Source organism: Nomascus leucogenys, chromosome 9 (genome assembly GCF_006542625.1).
Source record: "Nomascus leucogenys isolate Asia chromosome 9, Asia_NLE_v1, whole genome shotgun sequence".
NCBI lineage: Eukaryota > Metazoa > Chordata > Mammalia > Primates > Hylobatidae > Nomascus > Nomascus leucogenys.
Window position 1 is genome coordinate 18,890,155 of NC_044389.1, and position 26,871 is coordinate 18,917,025.

The following is a 26,871-nucleotide window of genomic DNA, read 5'->3' on the forward strand; positions in this document are numbered from 1 at the left end:
TACAAACAAAACCTCAGGTAACGTTTAGTAGAGGAAGAAGGCAGTAAAACTTATAGGAAAAGGGTCAGGAAAAGGGATGTGCATGTTCTCCTTAAGCTTCCTCACCCATGGATAGGTATGCTTAGGCCAGTCATAGCTGCAAGCAAACTCGATACTTCTATAGGAGAGTGAGGTACCCAGTCTGTGTATTACTCTACTTATATGTGAGAAAAAGTAAGATGTAGTAGAGAACAACCTCTCCATGCCACCCCCAATCTTAGCAATGTTTGGAGTGTTTGTACAAAGGAATGGTCTTATTGCTAAAACATCTAGAACTTGACTACCATTAGCCTGGGACCATTTTAGATACCAGCAACTGGCATTAACTTGAGAGTTTGTAGCTCTTTTTGTTGAGCCAACATACTGTTGGATTAGCCATTGTAACCATGGCTTTTCAAAAGACAAAAGTTTTGTCATTTCTCAAGTCTTTCTAGAATTCTACTTTTAAGCCATGTATTTATAGTTCCTAAATTTGGGAAAAGGAAGTAATTTTATTCTTAATGAAAATAATGACTCTGAGAGTGATCTGGTTCATTTATTCCTGAACTTCTATATTTATATTATCAGGCCGGTAATGTGATAATGCAGGATCCTTCACATAAACAGTTTCTAGTCATTATAAGGTAGCTTAGAAACATTGAAATAAGTGGACCATATAAGGCCCAGAAATAAACTCATAGGAAATTCCTTAGAATCAATAGATAGCAAAGAATATTACTATAGTTTTATTTTGACTCTTTTGCTTGTAATATAACATAAACTTGCTTATGTTTCTTATGATCCTGGAATACAAATGCAGTATATAAATATAATGAGGATTTGGATGGATTTCTGAATTGGCTACAGCTATATCAATGTAAAAACTAAACTAAAAACAAAAGAGACAAATATCTCACAAAAATAATTAGTTTTCTAATTCCATGTGTTTATTTTTAAGCAGAATGTTAGAAGAATTAGTATTTTGAAAAGTGTTAAGTATAGAAAACTATGCCTATTTTACTTTATGTCCTTTCTTACCTTTTCCAGGGATATTGGAGAAGATATTCCACTAGAAAAAGATTTCTGAAATTGAAATATTATTCAATCATCCTGCAATCTAGGATAAGAATGATAATTGCTGTTACATCTTATAAACGATATCTTTGGGCTACAGTTACAATTCAGAGGCATTGGCGTGCTTATTTAAGAAGAAAACAAGATCAACAAAGATATGAAATGCTAAAATCATCAACTCTTATAATCCAATCTATGTTCAGAAAATGGAAGCAACGTAAAATGCAATCACAAGTAAAAGCTACAATAATATTGCAAAGAGCTTTTAGAGAATGGCATTTAAGAAAACAAGCTAAAGAAGAAAATTCTGCTATTGTCATACAATCATGGTATAGAATGCATAAAGAATTACGGAAATATATTTATATTAGATCTTGTGTTGTTATCATTCAGAAAAGATTTCGGTGCTTTCAAGCCCAAAAGTTATATAAAAGAAAAAAAGAGTCCATACTAACTATCCAGAAGTACTACAAAGCATATCTGAAAGGAAAGATTGAGCGCACCAACTATTTGCAGAAGCGAGCTGCAGCCATTCGATTACAAGCTGCTTTTAGGAGACTGAAAGCTCATAATTTATGTAGACAAATTAGAGCTGCTTGTGTTATTCAGTCATATTGGAGAATGAGACAAGACAGAGTTCGATTTTTAAACCTTAAGAAGACTATTATCAAATTGCAGGCACATGTAAGAAAACATCAACAATTACAGAAATATAAGAAGATGAAGAAAGCAGCTGTTATAATTCAGACTCATTTTCGAGCTTATATTTTTGCCAGGAAAGTTCTAGCATCTTACCAGAAAACACGCTCCGCTGTCATTGTGCTACAGTCTGCATATAGAGGGATGCAAGCCAGGAAAATGTATATTCACATCCTCACATCTGTTATAAAGATTCAATCATATTATCGTGCTTATGTTTCTAAAAAGGAATTTTTGAGCCTAAAAAATGCTACCATAAAATTGCAGTCAATTGTTAAGATGAAACAAACACATAAACAATATTTGCATTTAAGAGCAGCTGCACTATTTATCCAGCAATGTTACCGTTCCAAAAAAATAGCTGCACAAAAGAGAGAAGAGTATATGCAGATGCGGGAATCTTGTATCAAACTGCAAGCATTTGTTAGAGGATACCTTGTCCGAAAGCAGATGAGGTTACAAAGAAAAGCTGTTATTTCACTACAGTCTTATTTCAGAATGAGAAAGGCTCGGCAGTATTATCTGAAAATGTATAAAGCAATTATTGTCATTCAGAATTACTATCATGCATACAAAGCACAGGTCAATCAGAGGAAGAACTTCTTGCAAGTCAAAAAAGCAGCTACTTGCTTGCAAGCAGCTTACAGAGGTTATAAAGTACGCCAGCTAATCAAACAACAATCTATAGCTGCTCTTAAAATTCAGTCTGCTTTTAGAGGCTATAATAAAAGGGTAAAATATCAATCTATGCTTCAATCTATTATAAAGATTCAGAGATGGTACAGGGCGTACAAGACTCTTCATGATACAAGAACACATTTTTTGAAGACAAAGGCAGCTGTGATTTCCCTCCAGTCTGCTTATCGTGGCTGGAAGGTTCGGAAACAGATTAGAAGGGAACATCAAGCTGCCTTGACGATTCAGTCTGCATTTAGAATGGCCAAGGCCCAGAAACAGTTTAGATTGTTTAAAACAGCAGCATTAGTCATCCAGCAAAATTTCAGAGCATGGACTGCAGGAAGGAAGCAACGTATGGAGTATATTGAACTCCGTCATGCGGTGCTGATGCTTCAATCTATGTGGAAGGGAAAAACACTGAGAAGACAGCTTCAAAGGCAACATAAATATGCTATCATCATACAGTCATACTATAGAATGCATGTGCAACAAAAGAAGTGGAAAACCATGAAAAAAGCTGCTCTTCTGATTCAAAAGTATTATAGGGCTTACAGTATTGGAAGAGAACAGAATCACTTATATTTGAAAACAAAAGTAGCTGTAGTAACTTTACAGTCAGCTTATCGTGGTATGAAAGTGAGAAAAAGAATAAAGGATTGCAACAAAGCAGCAGTCACTATACAGTCTAAATACAGAGCTTACAAAACCAAAAAGAAATATGCAACCTATAGAGCTTCAGCTATTATAATTCAGAGATGGTATCGAGGTATTAAAATTACAAACCATCAACATAAGAAGTATCTTAATTTGAAGAAGACAGCAATTAAAATCCAATCTGTTTATAGAGGTATTAGAGTTAGAAGACATATTCAACACATGCACAGGGCAGCCACTTTTATTAAAGCCATGTTTAAAATGCATCAGTCAAGAATAAGTTACCATACAATGAGAAAAGCAGCTATTGTTATTCAAGTAAGATTTAGAGCATATTATCAAGGTAAAATGCAACGTGAAAAGTACCTGACAATTTTGAAAGCTGTTAAAATCCTTCAGGCAAGTTTTAGAGGAGTAAGAGTTAGATGGACTCTTAGAAAGATGCAGATTGCAGCAACACTCATTCAGTCAAACTATAGAAGATACAGACAGCAAACATATTTTAATAAGTTAAAGAAAATAACAAAAACAGTACAGCAAAGATACCGGGCAATGAAGGAAAGAAACATACAATTTCAAAGGTATAACAAACTGAGGCATTCTGTAATATACATTCAGGCTATTTTTAGGGGAAAGAAAGCTAGAAGACATTTAAAAATGATGCATATAGCTGCAACTGTCATTCAGAGGAGATTTAGAACTCTAATGATGAGAAGAAGATTCCTGTCTCTCAAGAAAACTGCTATTTGGATTCAGAGAAAATATCGGGCACATCTTTGTACAAAGCATCACTTACAGTTCCTTCAGGTACAAAATGCAGTTATTAAAATTCAGTCATCATACAGAAGATGGATGATAAGGAAAATGATGCGAGAGATGCACAGGGCTGCTACTTTCATCCAGGCTACTTTCAGAATGCACAGATTACATATGAGATATCAGGCTTTGAAACAGGCCTCCGTTGTGATCCAACAGCAATACCAAGCAAATAGAGCTGCAAAACTGCAGAGGCAGCATTATCTCAGACAAAGACACTCTGCTGTGATCCTTCAGGCTGCATTCAGGGGTATGAAAACTAGAAGACATTTGATGAGTATGCATTTCTCTGCAACCCTTATTCAGAGTAGGTTTAGATCATTACTGGTGAGGAGAAGATTCATTTCCCTCAAAAAAGCTACTATTTTTGTTCAGAGGAAATATCGAGCCACCATTTATGCCAAGCATAAATTGCACCAATTCTTGCACTTACGAAAAGCAGCCATTACAATACAGTCATCTTACAGAAGACTGATGGTAAAGAAGAAGTTACAAGAAATGCAAAGGGCTGCAGTTCTCATTCAGGCTACTTTCAGGATGCACAGAACATATATTACATTTCGGACTTGGAAACATGCCTCAATTCTAATTCAGCAACATTATCGAACATATAGAGCTGCAAAATTGCGAAGAGAAAATTATATCAGACAATGGCATTCTGCTGTGGTTATTCAGGCTGCATATAAAGGAATGAAAGCAAGACAACTTTTAAGAGAAAAACACAAAGCTGCTATCATAATACAAAGCACCTACAGAATGTATAGGCAGTATTATTTCTACCAAAAGCTTCAGTGGGCTACAAAAATCATACAAGAAAAATATAGAGCAAATAAAAAGCAACAGAAAGCATTTCAACACAATGAACTTAAGAAAGAGACTTGTGTTCAGGCAAGTTTTCAGGACATGAACATAAAAAAACAGATTCAGGAACAGCACCAGGCTGCCATTATTATTCAGAAGCATTGTAAAGCCTTTAAAATAAGGAAGCATTATCTCCACCTTAGAGCAACAGTAGTTTCTATTCAAAGAAGACACAGAAAACTAGCTGCAGTGCGTACCCAAGCAGTTATTTGTATACAGTCTTATTATAGAGGCTTTAAAGTACGAAGAGATATTCAAAATATGCACCGGGCTGCCACACTAATTCAGTCATTCTATCGAATGCACAAGGCCAAAGTTGATTATCAAACAAAGAAAACTGCAATTGTGGTTATACAGAATTATTATAGGTTGTATGTTAGAGTAAAAACAGAAAGAAAAAGCTTTTTAGCAGTTCAGAAATCTGTACGAACTATTCAGGCTGCTTTTAGAGGCATGAAAGTTAGACAAAAATTGAAAAATGTATCAGAGGAAAGGATGGCAGCCGTTGTTAACCAATCTGCACTCTGCTGTTACAGAAGTAAAACTCATTATGAAGCTGTTCCAAGTGAAGGTGTTATGATTCAAGAGTGGTATAAAGCTTCTGGCCTTGCTTGTTCACAGGAAGCAGAGTATCATTCTCAAAGTAGGGCTGCAGTAACAATTCAAAAAGCTTTTTGTAGAATGGCCACAAGAAAACTGGAAACACAGAAATGTGCTGCCCTACGGATTCAGTTCTTCTTTCAGATGGCTGTGTATCGGAGAAGATTTGTTCAGCAGAAAAGAGCTGCTATCACTTTGCAGCATTATTTTAGGACGTGGCAAACCAGAAAACAGTTTTTACTATATAGAAAAGCAGCAGTGGTTTTACAAAATCACTACAGAGCATTTCTGTCAGCAAAACATCAAAGACAAGTTTATTTACAGATCAGAAGCAGTGTTATCATTATTCAAGCTAGAAGTAAAGGATTTATACAGAAACGGAAGTTTCAGCAAATTAAAAATAGCACCATAAAAATTCAGGTATTCCTATATTTAATTTAAATATAAAACTGTGAGTCTTTGTTTTGACCAATATTTGTTAGAATATATAAAATGAGCTTAAGCAGGTCATAAAGAATAGTACTTAGTTGAGGTGAGCATTTATCTTCCAAAGTGGAACATTGTTGAAAGTGGGAAAGGGCACTAGTAAGTCAGCCAAGACAGCACAGAACGGGGATTGTTCTGGCCATGGTCACCCTGTGTGTGGTGCGTTTCAGTATGGGTTAATTGTAGCACTCTTAGAAGAATTTTGAGAAAATAGGAGCCCTGTATTTGGCAAAGTTATTTCTTTAAGTGGAACATATAAGCTAAGATAAAGTATTATTTGGCATAATATAGGCAAAATAGAGTAACTTTGTTCCTCTAACCATCTACTAAACAGAGCTGTTTGCTGCTTAGCCTAGTAGACATACTTTATTCTGAGTGTTTAGTACTTTAGCTTCCAAATCACTTTTGTATTATTTTGTTTCGTCTATTTGCCAAACGTGTGAGGAATGTACAGTATTATCTCTTTTAAAATATGAAGGAAGTGATAAAGTTTAAGTAATTTTGCCAATGTTGCACAGAGAGGCAGATCCAGGAACTGAATCTAAGTACTTCAGCTATTTCTTTTTACCTGCAATAACCCAGGCTTTAACCCAGATGTGATATGTTCATAGCTTGCTGGATTACTGTTAAATTTAGAAATAATGTTTTAATTCAAGAAATGTCAAGTGCTAGAAATGTGCCAAATGCTGTAGTGGGTGTTATAAATAGACAATGAGTAAGATATACTTAGTTGCTGTCCTCAAGGAACTTAATTGAACAAGGAAGTATAATTATAATACAACATGAGAAGTGTATGTTTCAGGAAACACAGAATTGGAAATCAAGCTAGTCTCCATGGTCAGAGACATCCCAGAGTGAGTAACATTTAAGTTGAAATGTTACGCTGAAGCATGAATTAGAAATAGCAAAGTAAAATATATAGAAGAATATTCCAATTGCAAGAGATAACATGGAAAAATCAAAAAACTAGAAACGATAAAAAGTGATATGGGACCAGGTTGGCAATAGAGGGAGTAAGATTGTGGATAGATTTTTAAGACAGAAAAAATTTAGTCTTTATGCTCCAGACAAAACAAATTCTAGAGGAGTTTAAGCAGGAGAAGACCACAGTCATTTTTATTTAAAAAAAAAATTACTCTGGCAGGAATGTGGAAGATGGACTGGAAAAGGAGCAAGACTAGAAGCAGGTAGACCAAATGAAAGATAGGCAGTAAGCCAGGTGAGAAAGGGTTACAGTTCAGTATAGGTTTGTGACAATGGGATTGTAAGTTGGCATTATATAGAGCATGAACAAGGAGACAAGCCATGTTGATGGCTTAAGTAACTCTGCAGAGTTACTCCCTCACACCCTGACATAGGGAATAAAGAGGGAAGAGCAGGTTTTGAGATTGATGATGAATTCAGTTTGGAGTACATAAGGTCTGAAGTACCTAGCAGGTAACCCCCTTGAAATATCTAGTAAGGCAATTGACTATGTTTGTCTGGAGTTCAGGAGAGTAGTGTGAGTATTAGAATTTGATTTGTACATTATTGGCTTACGCTGATAATTAAAGTTCTGGGAATAATGAGATCACCAAGGAACAATACATAAAATGAGTGAACAAAGAGGGCCTGGGACTTGAGCCCTGAAGAACATCAAAATTCACAGACATTGACAAGAGAAGCCAACAAGGTGTTAAGAGAGAAAGAAGAAAGGTAAGAGATTATGGTATCAAGAAACCAAGGTTTGAAAGAGGAGAGAAGGAGTTCTCAAATTCCAAACACTACTGAGAAGTTCATAATTGAAAGGTGTTCATTGGATGTATTAGTTATGGTTTTATTCACTTGAAATGATTAAATAGCCAAAATAACAATCTTATAAAAATTTATTTTTTCTCTTACATAATTACATAATAAAATTGTATTTTACACATGTAATTTTTAGCATATGCCAGTGGTCTAAAACTTTACTGCACATTGGAATCACCTGGAATTTTAAAAAATGCTCCTACCTTTAGATATTCTAATTGGTATGGGAAGCAACACAAGCGTGGGATTTTTTTTCAAAGCTCCCAGGTGACTAATGAGCAACAAAGTTTGGGAGCCACTGGGATATAGTATACATTACTAAATACTTACATATATATGTAAATATGTATGAAAAAAAGAAAAAAAATATATATTTATTCATATATATATATATGAACTTCTCTGTAGCATTTGGAATTTAAGCACACTTTGTTTCTTCTCTCAACCCTTGGTTTCTTGATACCATAATCTCTTAGCTGTCTTATTTACCTCTTAACGCCATTTTGGCTTCTCTTGTCAATGTCTGTAAATTTTGATGTTCTTCAGGTGTGATGTGTGTGTGTGTAAGTATTTGCTCCTAATATATATATATTTACAAATATATATATGCACACACACATATATCTATACATATATATACATATATATAATTTTCTGATTAAAACTTTGTTTTAATGGGTCTCAAAATTCTGTGACAGATTTTCGGTCAAGTTGTTTTCATTAAAAAGTACTGATTTTAAAAACTAGTAACTTAAAACTGCCACAAGCAAAACAAAAACAAAAACACCAAAGTGGTCCACAAAACATTCTCCTTTCCTCCTGAAGGTTTTATGATGCAGTGTTACCATTAACCAGTCTTTTACTGTTACAGTTAAATGGCCAGTTGAAACAAACAGTTCTGAGACCATTCTTCTACCACTGATTAAGACTGAGGTGGCAGGTACTGGGGATATACATAAATAATGTATGCAGGTTTACATAAAAACCATATACAATATAGTCTGAATGAGTTAAGGTCATCTCAGTAATTTTGGCCATATATAATTATTGCATTATCAACTGAATTTAGAACCTAATCTAAATATAAGTTGTGCCTATAGTATTTATTGTGCTGTGGGATAATTAAGGAATCAGAGAGACCGAGGGATTTGAGGAGGAATTATTTAATTATTTAGGTGCACCGACCCAGTCGGCTTAACATCCAAAGGACTGAGCCCTGAACAAAGAGTCAAGCTACCTTTTAAGCATTTCGTGGGGCATGGAGAGATCTGTGCAGGGGGAGGCATATTACAGAAGAGAGAAACAAAGACAGTTATTCAATTAAGAGATGCATTACATTATTTCTTACTTTTTAAGGAACAACATGTTTTACGACTTGAGATTATCTGTCTAGTGTCCTTGCAGCTGCACAGCTAGAGAAACAGTCTTCACAATGCCTGGGAAAGGGAGAGATAAGGCTCACTAGCCACAGAGAGAAAAACAGGCAGTTAATTTTAAAGGACTCCAGCCCTTTCTCTTCCCAAGGGGAATTGGGTTTTCTTACATACAACTGAGTTTTTGCTTACACAGTCTTTAATTTCTTTTAATTCCTCTTCCAGTAGGGATGTTGGAGTCAAATAGACTTGGGTTCAAATCTTGACTCTATCACTTAACAGCTATGTGCTAACAAGTCCTTCTTAATTTCAATTTTGGATTTTTTTCCTTTTTTATAAAATAATGATCTTAAACATTTTATAAGATATTTATAAATATTAAGTAAGACAACTCTGCCACTTATTAACCTGTGTGACATCAACAAGTTAGTCAATTTCTCTAGGCCTTGATTTCCTCATCTCTAAATTAGAAATAATAGTATTATCTACCCATGTGATTATTAAGGACTAATCTTCTTAGTGCTTAGTTCAATAAGTTGTAGCTGTCCTGTAAACCTTTAGTCTGCCAGAAGGTTGTCAAAATCAGAAAGTCTGACAGTCCTGTCACAGGAGCTGTCAGGATTCTCCTGCAGGCTGAACACAACCCAAAGTGAATATGGATTGGGAAGAATTCCTCTTTCTCCTCAGAACTTGCAGTAGGTCAATGTGTTCATTTTCTTTTCTTCCAAATGGATTGAGGTGATGAGGATAATTTACATAATCTGGGGCTTTTCAGACATGTATCTTACAATTTATAAATACTGGTTAGGGTTTTGTTAGGCTGGGCTGGCAGCCAGCCATAAGGTATGTGTGATAAAGCACATAATAGATGTTCACTATAGTAAGCACCACTGTTCACAGAAGACTCACTATGTGTCAGAGTCTAATAGAGTCATGATATGACTATGCAATTTATTTTTGTCTGCACTAATGTTATTTTAACTGTCTTTATACTGATTTGTCTTATTTACAAAAAAAAAAGAGACAACTCATTGCATACTTGTTATATTTATGTATTTAATAGGCTATGTGGAGGAGATATAGAGCCAAGAAGTATTTATGTAAAGTGAAAGCTGCCTGCAAGATTCAAGCCTGGTATAGGTGTTGGAGAGCACACAAAGAATATCTAGCTATATTAAAAGCTGTTAAAATTATTCAAGGTTGCTTCTATACCAAACTAGAGAGAACACGGTAATGTATCATAGTTCTGTGGAGAGTGTAAAAGTATTTTTGTGTGATAGCTAAGTCCTTACATAAAATAACACTGCTGATTTTTATTTTAAATATTTGTTATGCTTAATTTATATGGTTGGTTTTGTTGATATTTTCTTTATTAAGGAAACAAAATGTATCTCTTGTACTGTCTTGCTTTTTTGAGATAGAGCATAGCCTTTAATTAATATAATCTAAAAATATTTACATATACTTGATTAATTCAGGTTCATAAGGATTAGAGTAAGGACAGAGAGGTAGGAAGTGAATAAAATCATTTAGTTAAGACTTGGTTTTCTTATTAGTGCTTTGGTCCATTTTGTTGGGTGACTTAACTACTGGCAAAATTTGTTTTCTTACTCATTCTTTTTTTCTTTGAACTTTGTATTATTCCTCATACTCTTTGTCATTAATGATGAGGACCCTAATTACCAACCTGTCTGTGCTAATTGTATTTCACTCTTCCTAGCTCATTTCTCACACACACATTTTCAGAAGCTGTTACCAGATCATCTTTTTTTAAGTTCATAGTATAAGAATCTTTCTTCAGCTCCCAGAGTTGATGAATTATTGAATCAATGACGGTTTTAAAGACGGTTTAGGTAAGCACACTAGTGTGAGAGGAATTTTTGGATGAAGCCCATGGTAGAAGCAGGGCTTAACATATACAATTGATCCCATGAAGATAGAAGTAGAATGTTGGTTACCAGAGGCTAGGATAGGGAGAGGGGAGGGGTGGATAAAGACAGGCTGGTTAATGGGTACAAAAATACAGTGAGAAAGAATAAGAATTACTGTTTAGTAGCACAATAGGGCAACTATAGTTAACAATAATTTATTGTATATTTCAAAATAACTAGAGGAATAGAATTAGAAGTTTCCTAATAGAAGGAAATGATAAATGTTTGAGGTGATGGATATCCCATTTACTCTGGTTTGATCATTACTCATTGTGTGCTTGAATCAAAATATCACATGTACCCCGTAAATATTTACAACTATTATATATCCATAAAATAAAAATTAAAAAGCATATAAAGATACAGTTGCTACTATCAGCTATTAAGGACCAGTATCTAATTTTCCTGTAACAGATGCTGAATTTTTCTCAGCGGTGTTTGGTCCTATTTTCTAAGAAACGTGGCAACAAAACAAGCTAATCATTCTACTTTTTCCACATTATCAAGAACAGAGTAGAAAACCTGTCCATTCTCACATTTTATCTCTTAGTATTATGTTGATCCCTAAAATTTAATCTCTAGCGCTCAGATTTTTTAAAAATTTTTTCCAGTTCTGTTTACGAAATATCTCTACTTAGATATTTTTCCTTTCAAATGAAAGGAAGTACCTGATGCTGCTTGTAATCACATTCTCTTCTTAACCACCTCCCGTCTGCTCAAAGACTCACTTGCAATGCAGACTCCAATCTTATATTTTACCATTAATTCTACCATTCCCCCTTTATCTAGTTTTTGTCTAGATCTGGGTAACCATACTTTCTTTTGATCCTGTTCAAAATTCTGTGCCATATTAGAATCGTAGAACTTCATATTTCTTACCCACTGGAATATTGCCAATTGTAAAACTTCTTTTGTGTGCATGTGTAAATTCTAATTGTTAGAACTTAACTATGAATTATACTTGCCCACTTTTTAAAATTCTGTCATTGCCTTTCTTATATTTTATGCTCTTCTAATATTTTAAAGGGGGGAGGCAATAAATACTTGTTGAATAAGTTAAAGTAGTTTGACATTGCTTTCCAATAACTACTTTTTAGGTTTTTGAATGTGAGAGCATCAGCAATTACCATTCAGAGAAAATGGAGAGCTATACTTTCTGCAAAAATAGCTCATGAACACTTCTTAATGATAAAAGTAGGTATTAAAAATTAATTCAATTGCAAATAACTACTTTAGGAAATAGAAAACAGAAAGAATGTTTTGTTTTTTTTAAGTTTTAAAAATAAATCCTTCGCTGGAAAAAAAAAGTGTTTTTAAGACCTAAGTATGCATTTATTTCGCACACATCTATTTCAGTCAATTAAAAATTATATTCTCCCATAAAAATACTATTTGCTAGTTTTTAAAAATATATAACTGTACAGGCATACCTTGTTTTATTGTACTTTGCTTTATGGTGCTTTGCAGATATTGCATTTTTTATAAATTGAAGGTTTCTGTCAACCCTATGTTGAGCAAGTCTGTTGGTGCCATATTTCCAACATCATGTGCTCACTTTGTGGCTCTGTCTCATTTTGGTAATTCTCACAGGATGTTATGTAATTGAGGAATCTAAGGTGTGCTGGTGGTATGCTATGTTTTTTCAAGCTACAGACAGCTTCTGTCACAGCTATTTATGATCACCGTGCTCTTTCTATTATAGCTAGCATTTTTATTAAATGTATTTGTCCTGTAATGCTAGTCCTTTTCCCTCTCACAATGAAAAGTATCAAGAGGATGAGAGGGAAAGAGCACCAGGTATCTATTGACCCTTGACCCTTGGCATACACCTTCATCTTGGCTATAGACCTATGTGAGTTTAGAAATAATGCTTCATCATCATTTCATATCTATGAAACATTCTTAAACTATAAATCATAATTATGCCATCTCATTGAGAAATTCAAGAACTTCTAGTGGGTTGGAAATCTTTTTATTTCTACCCATTAATGTTACTTGTAAATTTTTCCTTATAGAGACATCGAGCTGCTTGTTTGATCCAAGCACATTATAGAGGATATAAAGGAAGGCAGGTCTTTCTTCGGCAGAAATCTGCTGCTTTGATCATACAAAAATATATACGAGCCAGGGAGGCTGGAAAGCGTGAAAGAATAAAATATATTGAATTTAAAAAATCTACAGTTATCCTACAAGCACTGGTGCGTGGTTGGCTAGTACGAAAAAGAGTAAGTATTTTCAAGTAGCATATCTCATTCTTATACAATGAAAGCACTTGATGTTAAATAGTGTTAAGAAACTTTGGATTTTAGAGAATAATTTCAGAACTAATATGGCCATTAACTTGAATTAATTCAGCTGCTAGAAACGTAAGTGACAAGAGCACTGACTGTCAGATTTTTTTCTCTGATCCTAGTCCTACTATTTCTCGCAGGTGTTCACCACCAAAGACGCAAAATAAAATTTCTCTTTTGTAATGAATCTTAACAAAGGAACTGAAAATATGAGAGAGAGGCTCCATATGTGAAAGAGGTTAAATGTTATTCTAGTAGCTTTTTGCCACCACCAAGCAACTTTTGAGGTGTTGCAACCAGCATTCCTGTGGCAGCTTCCACATCTTCATCAAGAGAGAATTATTTTTAGGGAGGTTATGATATTTAAGCTTACAATATGTGAAGTACTGGCATAGACAAAATAATTTGATTTGAAGTTAAATAGGAGGAATGTTTGTATTTTGTTCATTAAACATCAGGTGAAAGTCTGAAGCCCAGCAGCAACTGTAGAAAGCTCCTTCTGCAGAGTCTTATGCTGGAGTTGCAATGTACTATTTAATAGTAGAGAAATTAATTCACATAATTTTTTCTGATTTAATATCACCATTTCCAAGAGTTCTGCTTAGAATTCTGTAACATTTTTTGAGTTTAATATTTATACCCTTCTCTAATAGGGCAGTCTGGTTGAATTAGAAGCTATGGTTGTTTAGTAAAGTACCCAAAATATAATTTTGCTTTCTACACTCTGAGTTATGAGTTACACTATTGGAAATATTGTATAGTACAATACTGTAATTACTTTGAATTACAATATAAGTAATTGTAATGATTAAAAATTCGTTTATTCTTGCTAGTTTATATAATTTGATGTTGAGGTTATACAAAAAAATAAACCCTCATTGATTAACTTAGGGGCAGATACTTGAATGTGCTTTGTTGTTTCACCTTTAGATTTTAGAACAGAGAGCCAAAATTCGACTTCTTCACTTCACTGCAGCTGCATATTATCACCTGAATGCTCTTAGAATTCAAAGAGCCTATAAACTTTACCTGGTTGTGAAGAATGCTAACAAGCAGATTAATTCAGTCATCTGTATTCAGGTTTGCTTCTTCTTTGCAGTAAAACTATATGATACAATTTTTCTGTTAGAAATTTTTGATATGTAATAAACAATTTCCAAATATTTTATGCCAAGGTCGTACAACATTTAGCCTTTCACCATATAGCTGTTAGAATGATTTGAGGGTTAGAAATAGATTGATGTTTTATGGCACGGTAATAAAGTTGTGAATTATTGTCTGATGTAATTGTACTCATTTACATTCCTGCCAGCAAAGTCTTGAGGGTACTCTGTTTCTCTACATGCTTGCCAACATAAAGTATCAGAAGACTTTCTGATTTTTGCCATTCTAATGAATGGGAAATAGCATCTCATTTTTGTTTTGGATTTACTTGATGGCTAATGATTCTAAAATTATATTCTATATGTTGGTTATTCAAGTTCTTATCTGTGTACTTTTTTTAACATCTTTTTTCATACACTTTGCCCATTTTTCCATTGGCTGTTCTTTTTTATTATGATTTATAGGAGTTCTTTATATATTTTGAAAAAGAATTCTGTTTGTTTATATACATTAACATATAAAATATTTAGTAAAAAAAATGCAGAATGATACATGCAGTTTGGTAGAATTGTAAAATGAAGACATTGTTGTCCAGGATTAAATATACTCCTGTGCATGTGTGTACACACACACACACAGAAGCACCCAACATGGACTGGAAAGGTTTTTGCACCAAGTGGAGTGGGGAAGTAATGCCTCTGCGGAAAGCTGAAAGATTTCTTGATATACTGTTCTATTTCTTTCATTTATGTATAAATGTATATTTGTATATTTTTTTAAAAAAAACCTGAAGTAGAAATGAAAAACAAAAGTCTGTGTTTTAAACAGAGATGGTTTCGAGCAAGATTACAACAAAAGAGATTTATTCAGAAATATCATAGCATCAAAAAGATTGAGCATGAAGGTCAAGAATGTCTGAGCCAGCGAAATAGGGCTGCATCAGTAATACAGAAAGCAGTGCGCCATTTTCTCCTCCGTAAAAAGCAGGAAAAATTCACTAATGGAATCATTAAAATTCAGGTAATTGAAACTTGTATAGTTTTAGTTCAAAACTTTAGTTTGCAATTCATCTACACGATATCTAACACTATAAAAGCATAGTTACCATTTTAAAAAGCTAACACATTAGCCAGTAGAATAACTCATAAGCACTACACTACCATAATTTCATTGCTAAGCTCTTTATTTTCAAATGCTCTAGAGGAGGTTTGTAATTAAGAAGTAAAAATATTTTAACATTTTGAATAAATTTAGACATCTTTGGTCAATAAATGCTGTCCAGTTTCCATACAGGAATATTATCTGTATTTCTTTTTTTGAAAATTGATTTTGCTATTTATTTGAACTTGAGATTTTAATTGGAATGTATGTGATCATGTCAAATAAATTTACTGAAAATGTTTACATTGTGAAAACAAATGTAGATATAAATAGAAAACATTGGCTATAATCTTAAAATTACTCTGTTTTATCTCTTTAAGGCATTATGGAGAGGCTATTCTTGGAGGAAGAAAAATGACTGTACAAAAATTAAAGCTATACGACTAAGTCTTCAAGTTGTTAATAGGGAGATTCGAGAAGAAAACAAACTCTACAAAAGAACTGCACTTGCACTTCATTACCTTTTGACATATAAGCACCTTTCTGCCATTCTTGAGGCCTTAAAACACCTAGGTTAGTTTGTGTTAACATGTTTAAAGAATGATGTAATACTACATTATTAGCTAAAACTTCATTTTGTTGCTGTAAATTTACCTGTGTGTTTTTTTTTTTTCTTTCAGAGGTAGTTACTAGATTGTCTCCACTTTGTTGTGAGAACATGACCCAGAGTGGAGCAATTTCTAAAATATTTGTTTTGATCCGAAGTTGTAATCGCAGTGTTCCTTGTATGGAAGTCATCAGATATGCTGTGCAAGTCTTGCTTAATGTATCTAAGGTAGTTTTTCATTTTATTAATGAGATATTCACTGGTCAACAAATATGCCCCTACAAATTAAGTTTGTGTTTACTCATCACTAGGGCTTAAATCTCTAAGTTAAAGTTCATTTATGTGCAAGAGTCTTAGGGTGAAAAAATGTTTATTAACATAAATGTAGATTTAAATACCAATTTTTGTATTATTTTATTTCCTCAGTCTTTATAATATTAAAAACAATGATGATTAATAATATTAAAAACAATGATGATTAAAAGTTATTAAGTACTTACTACATGCTAGTATTTTTTATGCATTGTTTAATCCTCATAATAATCCTCTAAAATAGTTCATATTATTATTCCCATTTTATAGAGAAGAAATAATAATAATTATAGAAATTAGGTTCCTCCCGTAAGAACCTGAGTATGATAAGTGGTAGAGTTGAATTTGGATTCATTTCTGTCTGCCTTTGGAGGTGGTGGTGTTATCTACTGCATTATATCAAAGTAGTATTACCACATTATAATCATGTCTAGCAAAGCGTGTGAAAGAAAAATATTGCTATAACTTAGTTACTCTGTAACTGTTAATCTGTGTATCAGAATTTGTCTTTTGGCCTTGGACTATTCCAAACTATATTGTATGCAACCAAAGGTTGAAAGATTTCTCTTTCCTACTCAACCTTTCAGTGACAATTTAAAGCACTTTACCCAATATTTTTATTTTGAGAGGTAGTGGTTAAGAACACAGATCTGAGGCCAAACTGCTTGAGTTTGAATCCCAGCTCAGTAGCTTATTATGGGTTACTTAGCTTCTCTGTACTTTACTTTCTGCAACTATAAAATGAGTATAGTAACAGTACTCAAAACGTTATTGTGAGGATTGAGTTAATACACATTAATACATAAACATGCCGTACAAAGTGTCAGCTATGTTGTTTTGTTATTTTTATCTTAGTATCATTATTTGTTACCATGCAAATTTCACTGTGAATCTAATCATACAATTAGAAAAATGAGGCATGGAAAATATATCCTAGACTTATTAGTATCAAATGTATTTTGTTTTATTTTCAAGCAAGCTCTTCTTCCTCTCAAGGAGCATGTAATAGTGTAACTAATTAGATCCTGCCTTTATCATTATCTTACCTATGATTAATAATACCACAGATAAGTTATCTTTTTCCTTAGAGATTCTTACTAAAGTGGTCTTATCTTTAAAAGTTTGCTTTTATTGACTTCAAGATGTTTATTTTCAGAGGTTTTAATTTTGATTTATTTTATGTGAAACTTTAGAATTGGGGGGAAAGATTAAGATTAAAATGTGAATACACATATATGATAGATCCATAAATGATGATAATATCAAAACTATTTCACAAAGTCCTTTGCACTTGTTGCAGGTGGTCCAAAAATTTGGCTATACAAAGTATGGACTTTTGTATTTTGTTTTTTTAGTTGGGTTGTTTGTAAATGTATGTGTTTATTACAACTTTTAATTTCATTCTGTTCTCTTCAAGTATGAGAAAACTACTTCAGCAGTTTATGATGTAGAAAATTGTATAGATATACTATTGGAGCTTTTGCAGATATACCGAGAAAAGCCTGGTAATAAAGTTGCAGACAAAGGCGGAAGCATTTTTACAAAAACTTGTTGTTTGTTGGCTATTTTACTGAAGACAACAAATAGAGCCTCTGTAAGTATTAGTCAGTTGCCTTTCGTTAAGATTATTTTTCTGTGGTCTTAAGTCTATGACTTTTATAGTTTTCCTTTAGTAATTATCACTCTAGGGTTTTACGTGTGTTCAAACCTGCTTTTTGCACTGATAAAATGAGTTCAGGATGTATCTATGAGTTGTTTCTTTCTGACATATTAAAGAGACTGAATTCTGAAAATAAATTTATTACAGCCATATAAGTAACCATATCCCATTTACTAGAGAGAAAAGTATCCTAGCAAGATAGAAAACCAGATAGGTATAACTTCTTATCCTCCTATTGTAACCATAATTGTATTTCAAGCTTTTCTACGATGAGACCTCTGAGTCATTCTTTTTAAGTGTCACAGTTAACATGGGGAAACCATAGGCCATAATTGGACTGTGGCCCTTATCCTGATAAGTGGGAACCACTGCAGGGTAAAGCAAGGGAATTATATTTTCCAATTTAAGTTTTAAGAACACTGTGGCTTCTGATTGAAGAATGAATTTCGGAGAGCATGTGTGGATATAGGGAGACCATCAAAGAAGGTGGCAAGTGTTGATATGTAGTGATCTAGGCAAGAGATTGTGCCTGTCTTAGGATTGTGTCACTGAGAGATGAGTAGAAGACTTTGGAAACTGCAGAGGTAAACTTTTCAAGACTTGGTAACTGGATATGATAGGTATGTTGACTATAATTCCTATGTTGACTATAATAATTCCTTCTTGTATTCAGTGTGGAGTTAAGTATGCAACTTTTGAATATTTATCTTCTTTATAATTGCCTTGCAAATTAGCTCGTAATTTAAATCAATCTACTTGCCAAACTTGGTGAGGTTTCTTTGATTATTCAAAGCTTAAAAGTTTACTGCAGGCTGGGCGTGGTGGCTCCCGCCTGTAATCCCAGCACTTTGGGAGGCTGAGGCGGGCAGATCACGAGGTCAGGAGATTGAGACCATCCTGGCTCACACGGTGAAACTCCATCTCTACTAAAAATACAAAAAAGAAATTGGCCAGGTGTGGTGGTGGGTGCCTGTAATCCCAGCTACTCAGGAGGCTGAGGCAGGAGAATGGCGTGAACCCGGGAGGCGGAGCTTGCAGTGAGCTAAGATTGCACCACTGCACTTCAGCCTGGGTGACAGGGCAAGAGAGACTCTCTCAAAAAATAAAAAAAATAAAAAAAGGTTTACTGCATAGTTTTTATTTATTATGTTTGATTTTGCTAGTCTAAAAGAGATAACATTTTAATTCTTATTACTTTTTAGTAACTGTGCATTTTATTTTGTAGGATGTACGAAGTAGGTCCAAAGTTGTTGACCGTATTTACAGTCTCTACAAACTTACAGCTCATAAACATAAAATGAATACTGAAAGAATACTTTACAAGCAGAAGAAGAATTCTTCTATAAGCATTCCTTTTATCCCAGAAACACCTGTAAGGACCAGAATAGTTTCAAGGTAAGCAGTTAAATATAGTCCATAAATTTGTGTCACTGTTCATTCATTCATTTAACAAATATTTATTGAGCACTTACCATAAACAAGATGTGCTTTTCAGTGGAGAAACAACATATGAATAAGAATGGAATGTTTGGTAAATTTAAAAGAGGCAATCTTGGTAAATAATGAAATAACATTATACTGTAGCTTTGGACATTTAGTAGTTTTTCAACAAACTTCTTGTATTAAATAGTTAAGAGCTAAGGCTAAGAAGCTTGTTATAAGTTTTGTTATTTATTTTATTTTATTTATTTTATTTTGCATGAAAGACAAACTACACTGTTTAAGAAGTGCCAAAAGTCCTTCTTAGCCAAAATATCAACCTCCACTCCTCCCATAATCATCCTGATTCTTGAAATTTCTCCTTCTGGAAATTTAGATTGACATTTTCTGATTTTATTGGCAAAAAGATTTAATTTATTTTGGTGAATTGTCATGGCATTTAATTAGTGTTTTTCCTCCCTTCCTTCTTTCTCCCTCTTCCTTTTTTACTTCCCCCTTCTCCCTCTCTCCCTCCCTCCCTTCCTTCCTTCTTTCTTTCTTGAGGCTTAGCAATTCTCTATACTAGGTACAAATCCTACATTATTGACAACACACTATTTCTTGACCTGAGTGGTTACACAGCCATTAGCTTTATAATTATACTCATAATTATAAATTGTATAATGTAGTTATAAATTGGTTTTATGCATGCATATTTCACAGCATAATGTAAAGTTCATTTGCTTGAAATATATTAATGGGACCATTTCTACATGTTTTTTAAGGACTTGGTAGAATTTAATATTCATTATGTTTTAAAAGCTCATACTAACATATGAATAGATTCTCTTAAAATTTTGATGTAGGTCGGGCTTTTGAGGTAAAATTTACTGACAGTATATATGCATCCTTTAAATGTATGCAATTCAATTCGTTTTGACAAATGTATACGGTTAGGAAACTACCACCACTGAGATACAAAATATTTCTATAACACAAAGTTTCCTTATGCCCCTTTGTTGTCAGTTCTCTTTCTTTATTCCCTCGATTTGGGGAACTGCTGATCTGGTTTTTGTACCTTTAGTTTTGCCATTTCTATGCTGTCACATATATGGAATCATAGTAGATAGCTTTTTGTGACTGGATTCTTTTCCTTAGCATAATGCTTTTGAAATTTGTTCATGTTTATGCATGGATTTGAATTTCATTCCTTTTTATCACTTAGTACTATTCCATTGTATGGTTGTACCACACTTTGTTCACTCACCAATTGATATATCTTTGGATTTTTAACAGGACAAAATAAGATGATGGAAATGCATATAGTAGGGAATTATGTGAGAAGATGCATGAACTCCCTTGGTTTGATACTATTTTCTCAATAAGTTTGAGATTATAAACTCAACAACTCAGAAGCAGTTCAGAGGGTATGGAGGGGAAGTTTGAAAAGAGGAAAGGACCAAGATAGTCATCTTGGAGAGAAAGGGAGCATGCTGGCAATTTCAAATGCTCATTTTAGATTTGCAATTGGCAAAAAATAAAGTCAGCTTGGTTGTGTGAACTTTTTTAGTAGTATGCAGCTGTATAGGAATGGAGAAGGCAGATATTTTGACTCAATTTGAAATCCAAGTAGAATTCTTCAGGCTAGTTTGGTAGGAGAGAGAGACAACAGTTAATGGCATTTGCAAAGGTTTTGGTAATACTGATGCACCTGAGCTAGATGCACAGGAAAGTAAGGACAGCATTCTGGTGGATGTTGGGTATGTGTTGAGGCCAAATGAAGTGGAGATCTCAGTGGGGTAGAAGAACTGGTTCAGTGACTGTATTAGAGCATATGACATGGATGAATCAGAAATGGTGGATGGAGAACGGAAGTCTCAAATTAAGATTTCAGTGGCCACACACTTTCTGATGATGACAAAGTCTAGTATGTGATCATATTAAAAAGGATTGGTTGAGGTAGAATTGAAGGAAAGTGGGGCAGAAACGGACTAGGTTGTTGGCTTTTTGGCCACATAGATGTTGCTGTGGTTGAGAATGGTGACAGCAGGTAAGAGGAGACCAAGAACCAGGTTTACAAGGAATAAGACACTGAGAGTTTGGCTGATGACCAATGGCAGTGGTCAAGCTAAATAGCATAAGCTTCAAAGAAGCCAGCATTATTTTTTAGAAAGGATGGAGAGAAATAGTCTGAAACTAGTGATGGGCAATAATATGAAGTTCTCCCACCTCTTTGAGCAGTTTGCAAGGGAAATGATGTGTTCAGGAGTAGCTACAATTTAGTTAAGACAAAAAAGGTGAAGGTAACTCTTAAGAGAAGAACTTTATTAACGCCAGACTTTTTTTTTTTTTTTTTTTTTAAACAGACTTAAGCCAGATTGGGTTTTGAGAAGAGATAACATGGAAGAAATCACAAATCCCCTGCAAGCTATTCAAATGGTGATGGATACACTTGGCATTCCTTATTAGTAAATGTAAACATTTTCAGTATGTATAGTGTAAAGAAATATTAAAGCCAATCGTGAGTATGTAAAGTGATTTTTGCTCTCTGTGTACAACTTTTAAAATCTGACTTTGTTTTAAAAAAAATAAACTGTTCATTTCATTCTTCAGTTTTTATTTATAGTTTTATGCATGTAATAAACTAATATGTCATAAGATGATTATATTATTCCTATTATCTTAAAGTATTATAGTAGTTTCAATGTAATCTTATTCCTAAAAGGAAATAATAGCTGATTATACCTTTTTTATAGGTAAGTTGAGGAATTTTTATAAAACAAATGTTAGAAATTGAAGATCTGTCTACTCACTAAGAAGTGAGACTAGGATAAAATAATCTCACAAATTCATATCAGTGGCATTCTTATCCATATCCTTGACTGACTAAAGCATCCAGATAAGCAAGTGAGCCCTTCTAGGCTCACAAAAAGAATACACCCACCACTGTATTTACTAAAAATTCTTACCATTGAACCGATGGGGGTTATAATTTGAAGTGGAAGGAACATGCTATTGCTTATAATAGAATCTTGTTGTGTAGTTATACACCACAGACCTGAAGATGATTCAGTATTGAAATGTAATTTTTTTTCTATGCTTTGAGTCACTGTTACTAGTATCTGTGGTTTCAGGGCCACAGATGTCTAATTCTCATGGCTGAAATCTGATAGAGTCTCAAAGTCTGCCCTGGGAGTTAGAATCCCTGAGCTCATCCTTTTCTTTCATCACTTTGTTCAGCAAACTTAGGAGTAATCAACTAACTTCATTATATTCCTTGGTTCTCCACATATGGTCAAAGGTATTATTTATAGAGACGCTAAACTCCTTGCTTCTCCGGAGCAGTTAATAAGGAGTATCAAATGCATTTATTTTGCATAACTCTCTAAACAATTCACATCAAAAACTATCAGTGTTCTCCATACTATTAGAAATAGCGTCCTTAGCATTTTTGGATCTAATCAGATTAAACAGCCAACTCCAAAAACTCCAAAACCGATTAAAGAAATCCGTCCTTAAAACTCTGTTCCTCTAGAACAACTACTGGTACCAAAATCTGTATTAGTCAGGGTTCTCCAGAGGGAAAGAACTAATAGTATATATGTATACACAAAAGGAAATTCATTAGGGAGGATTGGCTCACGTGACCAAATGGAGAAGTCTTAGGATAAGCTGTCTGCAAGCCGGGGAATAAATAAGCCAGTAGTGGCTCAGTTTGAATCCAACAGTCTCAAAAGCAAGGAAGCCAACAGTTCAGCCTTGAGCCTGTGTCTAAAGGCCTGAGAGCCCCCAGCAAACCACTGGTGTGATTCCAAGAGTCCAAAGGCCAAAGAACCTGGAGTCTGATGTCCAAAGGCAGGAGGAACAGAAGAAAGCATTCAGCGTGGGAGAAAGATGGAAGCCAGAAGACTCAGCAAGGCAGTTTTTCCCACCTTCTTTCACCTACTTTGTTCCAGTTGTGCTGGCAGCTGATTGGATGGTGCCCACCCACATTGAGGATGGGTCTCCCTCTCCCAGTCCACTGACTCAAATGTCAATCTCAGGTCTCTATCTCTCAGTCCACTGACTAAAATTTCAGTCTCCTCTGGCAACACCCTCACAGACACATCAAGAAACAATACTTTACCAGCTATCCAGGCATCCTTAAATGCAATCAAGTTGATATCTAATGTATTAGTCCATTTTCACACTGCTGATAAAGACATACCTGAGACCAGTTAATTTATACAGGTAAAAGGGTTTAAGGGACTTACAGTTACAGGTGGCTGGGGATGCCTCGCAGTCATGGCAAAAGGCAAGAAGGAGCAAGTCACGTCTTATGTGGATGGCAGCAGGCAAAAAGAACTTGTGCAGGGAAGCTCCACCTTATAAAGACAACAGATCTTGTGAGACTTATTTAATATCACAAGAACAGCATAGGGAAAACTACCCCCATGATTCAGTTACCTCTTACTGGGTCCCTCCCACAATACATGGGAATTCAAGATGACATTTGGGTGGAGAAACAGCCAAAACATATCATTCTGTCCCTGGACCATACCAAATCTCATATCCTCATGTTTCTAAACCAATCATACCTTCCCAACTGTCCCCTAAGTCTTAACCCATTTCAGCATTAACTCAAAAGTTCACAGTCAAAAGTCTCATCCAAGACAAGGCAAGTTTCTTTTATGTATGAGCCTGGAAAATCAAAAGCAGGCTAGTTACTTCCTAGATGCAGTGGGGGTATAAGCATTAGGTAAACACAGCCATTCCAAATGGGAGAAATTGACCAAAACAAAGAGCTACAGGCCCCACGCAAGTCTGAAATCCAGCAAGGCAGTCAAATCTTAAAGCTCTAAAATGATCTCCTTTGAATCCATGTCTCACATCCAGGTCACACTGATGCAAGAGGTAGGTTCCCATGGTCTTGGGCAGCTCTCCCACTGTGGCTTTTCAGGGAACAGCCTCTCTTCCAGCTGCTTTCATGGGCTGGGGTTGAATGTCTACAGCTTTTCCAAGTACACGTGCAAGCTGCTGGTGGATCTACCATTCTGGGTTGCGGAAAGAAGGTGGCCTTCCTCTCACAGCTCCACTAGGTGGTACCCCAGTAAGGACTCTGTGTGGGGGCTCTCACCCCACATTTCTCACTGCCCTAGCAGGGATTCTCCATGAGGGCCCCCCCCTCCAGCAAACTTCTGCCTGGGCATCCAGGCATTCCCATACATCCTCTGAAATCTAGGTGGAGGTCCCCAAACCCCAATTATTGACTTCTGTGCACTAGCAGGCTCAATACCACATGGAAGCTGCCAAGGCTTGAGGTTTGCACCCTCTAAAGCCATGGTCCGAGATCTACATTGACCCCTTTCCACCTTGGCTCGAGTGGCTGGGATGCAGGTCAGCAAGTTCCTAGGTTGCACACAACATGAAGACCCTGGGCCCAGCCCACGAAACCACTTTTTCCTCCTAATCCTCCAGGCCTGTAATGGGAGTGGCTGCTGTGAAGACCTCTAACATGCCCTGGAGACATTTTCCCCATTGTTTTGGAGATTAACATTTGGGTCCTCATTACTTATGCAGATTTCTGCAGCTGGCTTAAACTTCTCAGGAAATGGGATTTTCTTTTCTATCACATTTTAGGCTACAAATTTTCCTAACTTTTGTGCTCTGCTTCCCTTACGAAACTGAATGCCTTTAACAGCACTCAAGTCACCTCTTGAATGCTTTGCTGCTTAGACATTTCTTCCACCAGATACCCTAAATCATCTCTCTCAAGTTCAAAGATCCACAAATATCTGGGGCAGAGGCAAAATGCCACCAGTCTCTTTGCTAAAACATAACAGGGGTCACCTTTACCCCAGTTCCCAACAAGTTCCTCATCTCCATCTGAGACCACCTCATCCTGGATTTTATTGTCCATGTCACTATCAGCACTTTGGACAAAGCCATTCAACAAGTCTCTAGGAAGTTCCATACTTTCTCACATTTTTCTGTCTTTGAGCCCTCCAAACTGTTCCAAACTCTGCCTGTTAACCAGTTTCAAAGTCGCTTCCACATTTTCAGGTATTTTTTCAGCAGTACCCTATTCCTGGTATCAATTTACTGTATTATTCCATTTTCAGGCTCCTGATAAGGGCGTATTCAAGACTGGGTAATTTATACAGGAAAAGGGGTTTAATGGACTTACAGTTCCATGTGGCTGGGGAAGCCTCACAATCATGGCAGAAGGCAAGGAGGAGCAAGTCACATCTTACAAGGATGTCAGGGAAAAAGAGAGAGCTTGTGCAGGGAAACTCTGCCTTTTAAAGCCATCAGATCTCATGAGCCTTATTCGCTATCAGGAGAACAGCACAGGAAATACCTGCCCCCATGATTCAATCACCTCCCACTGGGTCCCTCCCATGAAATGTGGGAATTCAAGATGAGATTTGAGTGGAGACACAGCCAAATCATACCATCTAATATTAACCATCATGGGAGCCAAATGCTTCCTTTTATTAGGAACTCACACCCACAATAAGTAACCTACCCCCCTTGAAAATAGCATTAATCCTTCCATGAGGGTAGAGATCTCACGACCTAATTATATCTTAAATGTCCCACCTCCCAACACCTTTACATTGGAGATTACATTTCCAACATGAACTTTGGGGAACACTTGCAAATCATAGCAGACATTAATATCCAAAATATATGAGTAACTCCTATAACTTAATAGGAAAATAAATTACCTGATTTTAAAACTGACAAAGAAGACATACAAATTGCTAACAGGTATATGAAAACGTGTCCAACATCACTAATCACTAGGAAAATGCAAATCAAAACTACGATGAGATGTCAGCTCAGACCTGGTATTGGTCAGAAAGTGCAGAAAAGGAAAATTTTATACATGGTTAGTGGAAATGTAAAAAGATGCAGCTACTATAGAAAACAATATGGAGGTTTCTTTAAAAAATTAAAAGTAGAATCACCATTTGATCGAGAAATCTCACTTCTGAATATATGTCTAAAGGAGTTAAACTCAGTACCTCAAAGAGGTGTCTGTACTCCAATATTCATTGCAGGATTATTTACAATAGTCAAGATATGGAAACAACTTAAGTGTTCACTGATAGATGAATGAATTTTCAAAAGCAGTACAGTTGACTCTTTAATAACATGGGTTTAAACCATGTAAGTGCACTCCTATGCAGATTTTTTTTTTCAATATATATGTTGGAAAACTTTGGAGATTTTTGATAATTTGAAAAAACATGCAGGTAAACTGTGTAACCTAGAAACATTAAAAACATTAAGAAGAAGTTAAATATACCATGCATGCATAAATATATGTAGATAATAGTCTTATTATATACTACCATAAAATATACACAAATCTATTGAAAGAAGCCAAAATGTATTAATATTTACACCCACA

At 35.1% G+C, this 26,871-nt stretch overlaps 1 protein-coding gene across 2 annotated transcripts in view; it reads left to right on the plus strand.

The window, feature by feature from the left end:
• The window catches only part of ASPM (abnormal spindle microtubule assembly), a 63,558-nt gene extending 41,423 nt beyond the window's left edge, over positions 1-22,135 (plus strand). Inside the window, exons 18-28 of one of the 2 annotated variants that reach the window (XM_030818703.1) lie at positions 1,066-5,820; positions 10,111-10,277; positions 12,076-12,172; positions 12,994-13,203; positions 14,200-14,349; positions 15,202-15,393; positions 15,855-16,047; positions 16,155-16,309; positions 17,811-17,987; positions 19,279-19,448; positions 21,839-22,135. In XM_030818703.1, the coding sequence (XP_030674563.1) occupies positions 1,066-5,820; positions 10,111-10,277; positions 12,076-12,172; positions 12,994-13,203; positions 14,200-14,349; positions 15,202-15,393; positions 15,855-16,047; positions 16,155-16,309; positions 17,811-17,987; positions 19,279-19,448; positions 21,839-21,941 (6,369 nt within the window). In that variant the 3' untranslated portion in view covers positions 21,942-22,135. The remainder of the gene's footprint in view (positions 1-1,065; positions 5,821-10,110; positions 10,278-12,075; positions 12,173-12,993; positions 13,204-14,199; positions 14,350-15,201; positions 15,394-15,854; positions 16,048-16,154; positions 16,310-17,810; positions 17,988-19,278; positions 19,449-21,838) is intronic. The other variant, XM_003264504.2, reaches the window with a different exon arrangement.
• Positions 22,136-26,871: the final 4,736 nt, after the last annotated feature.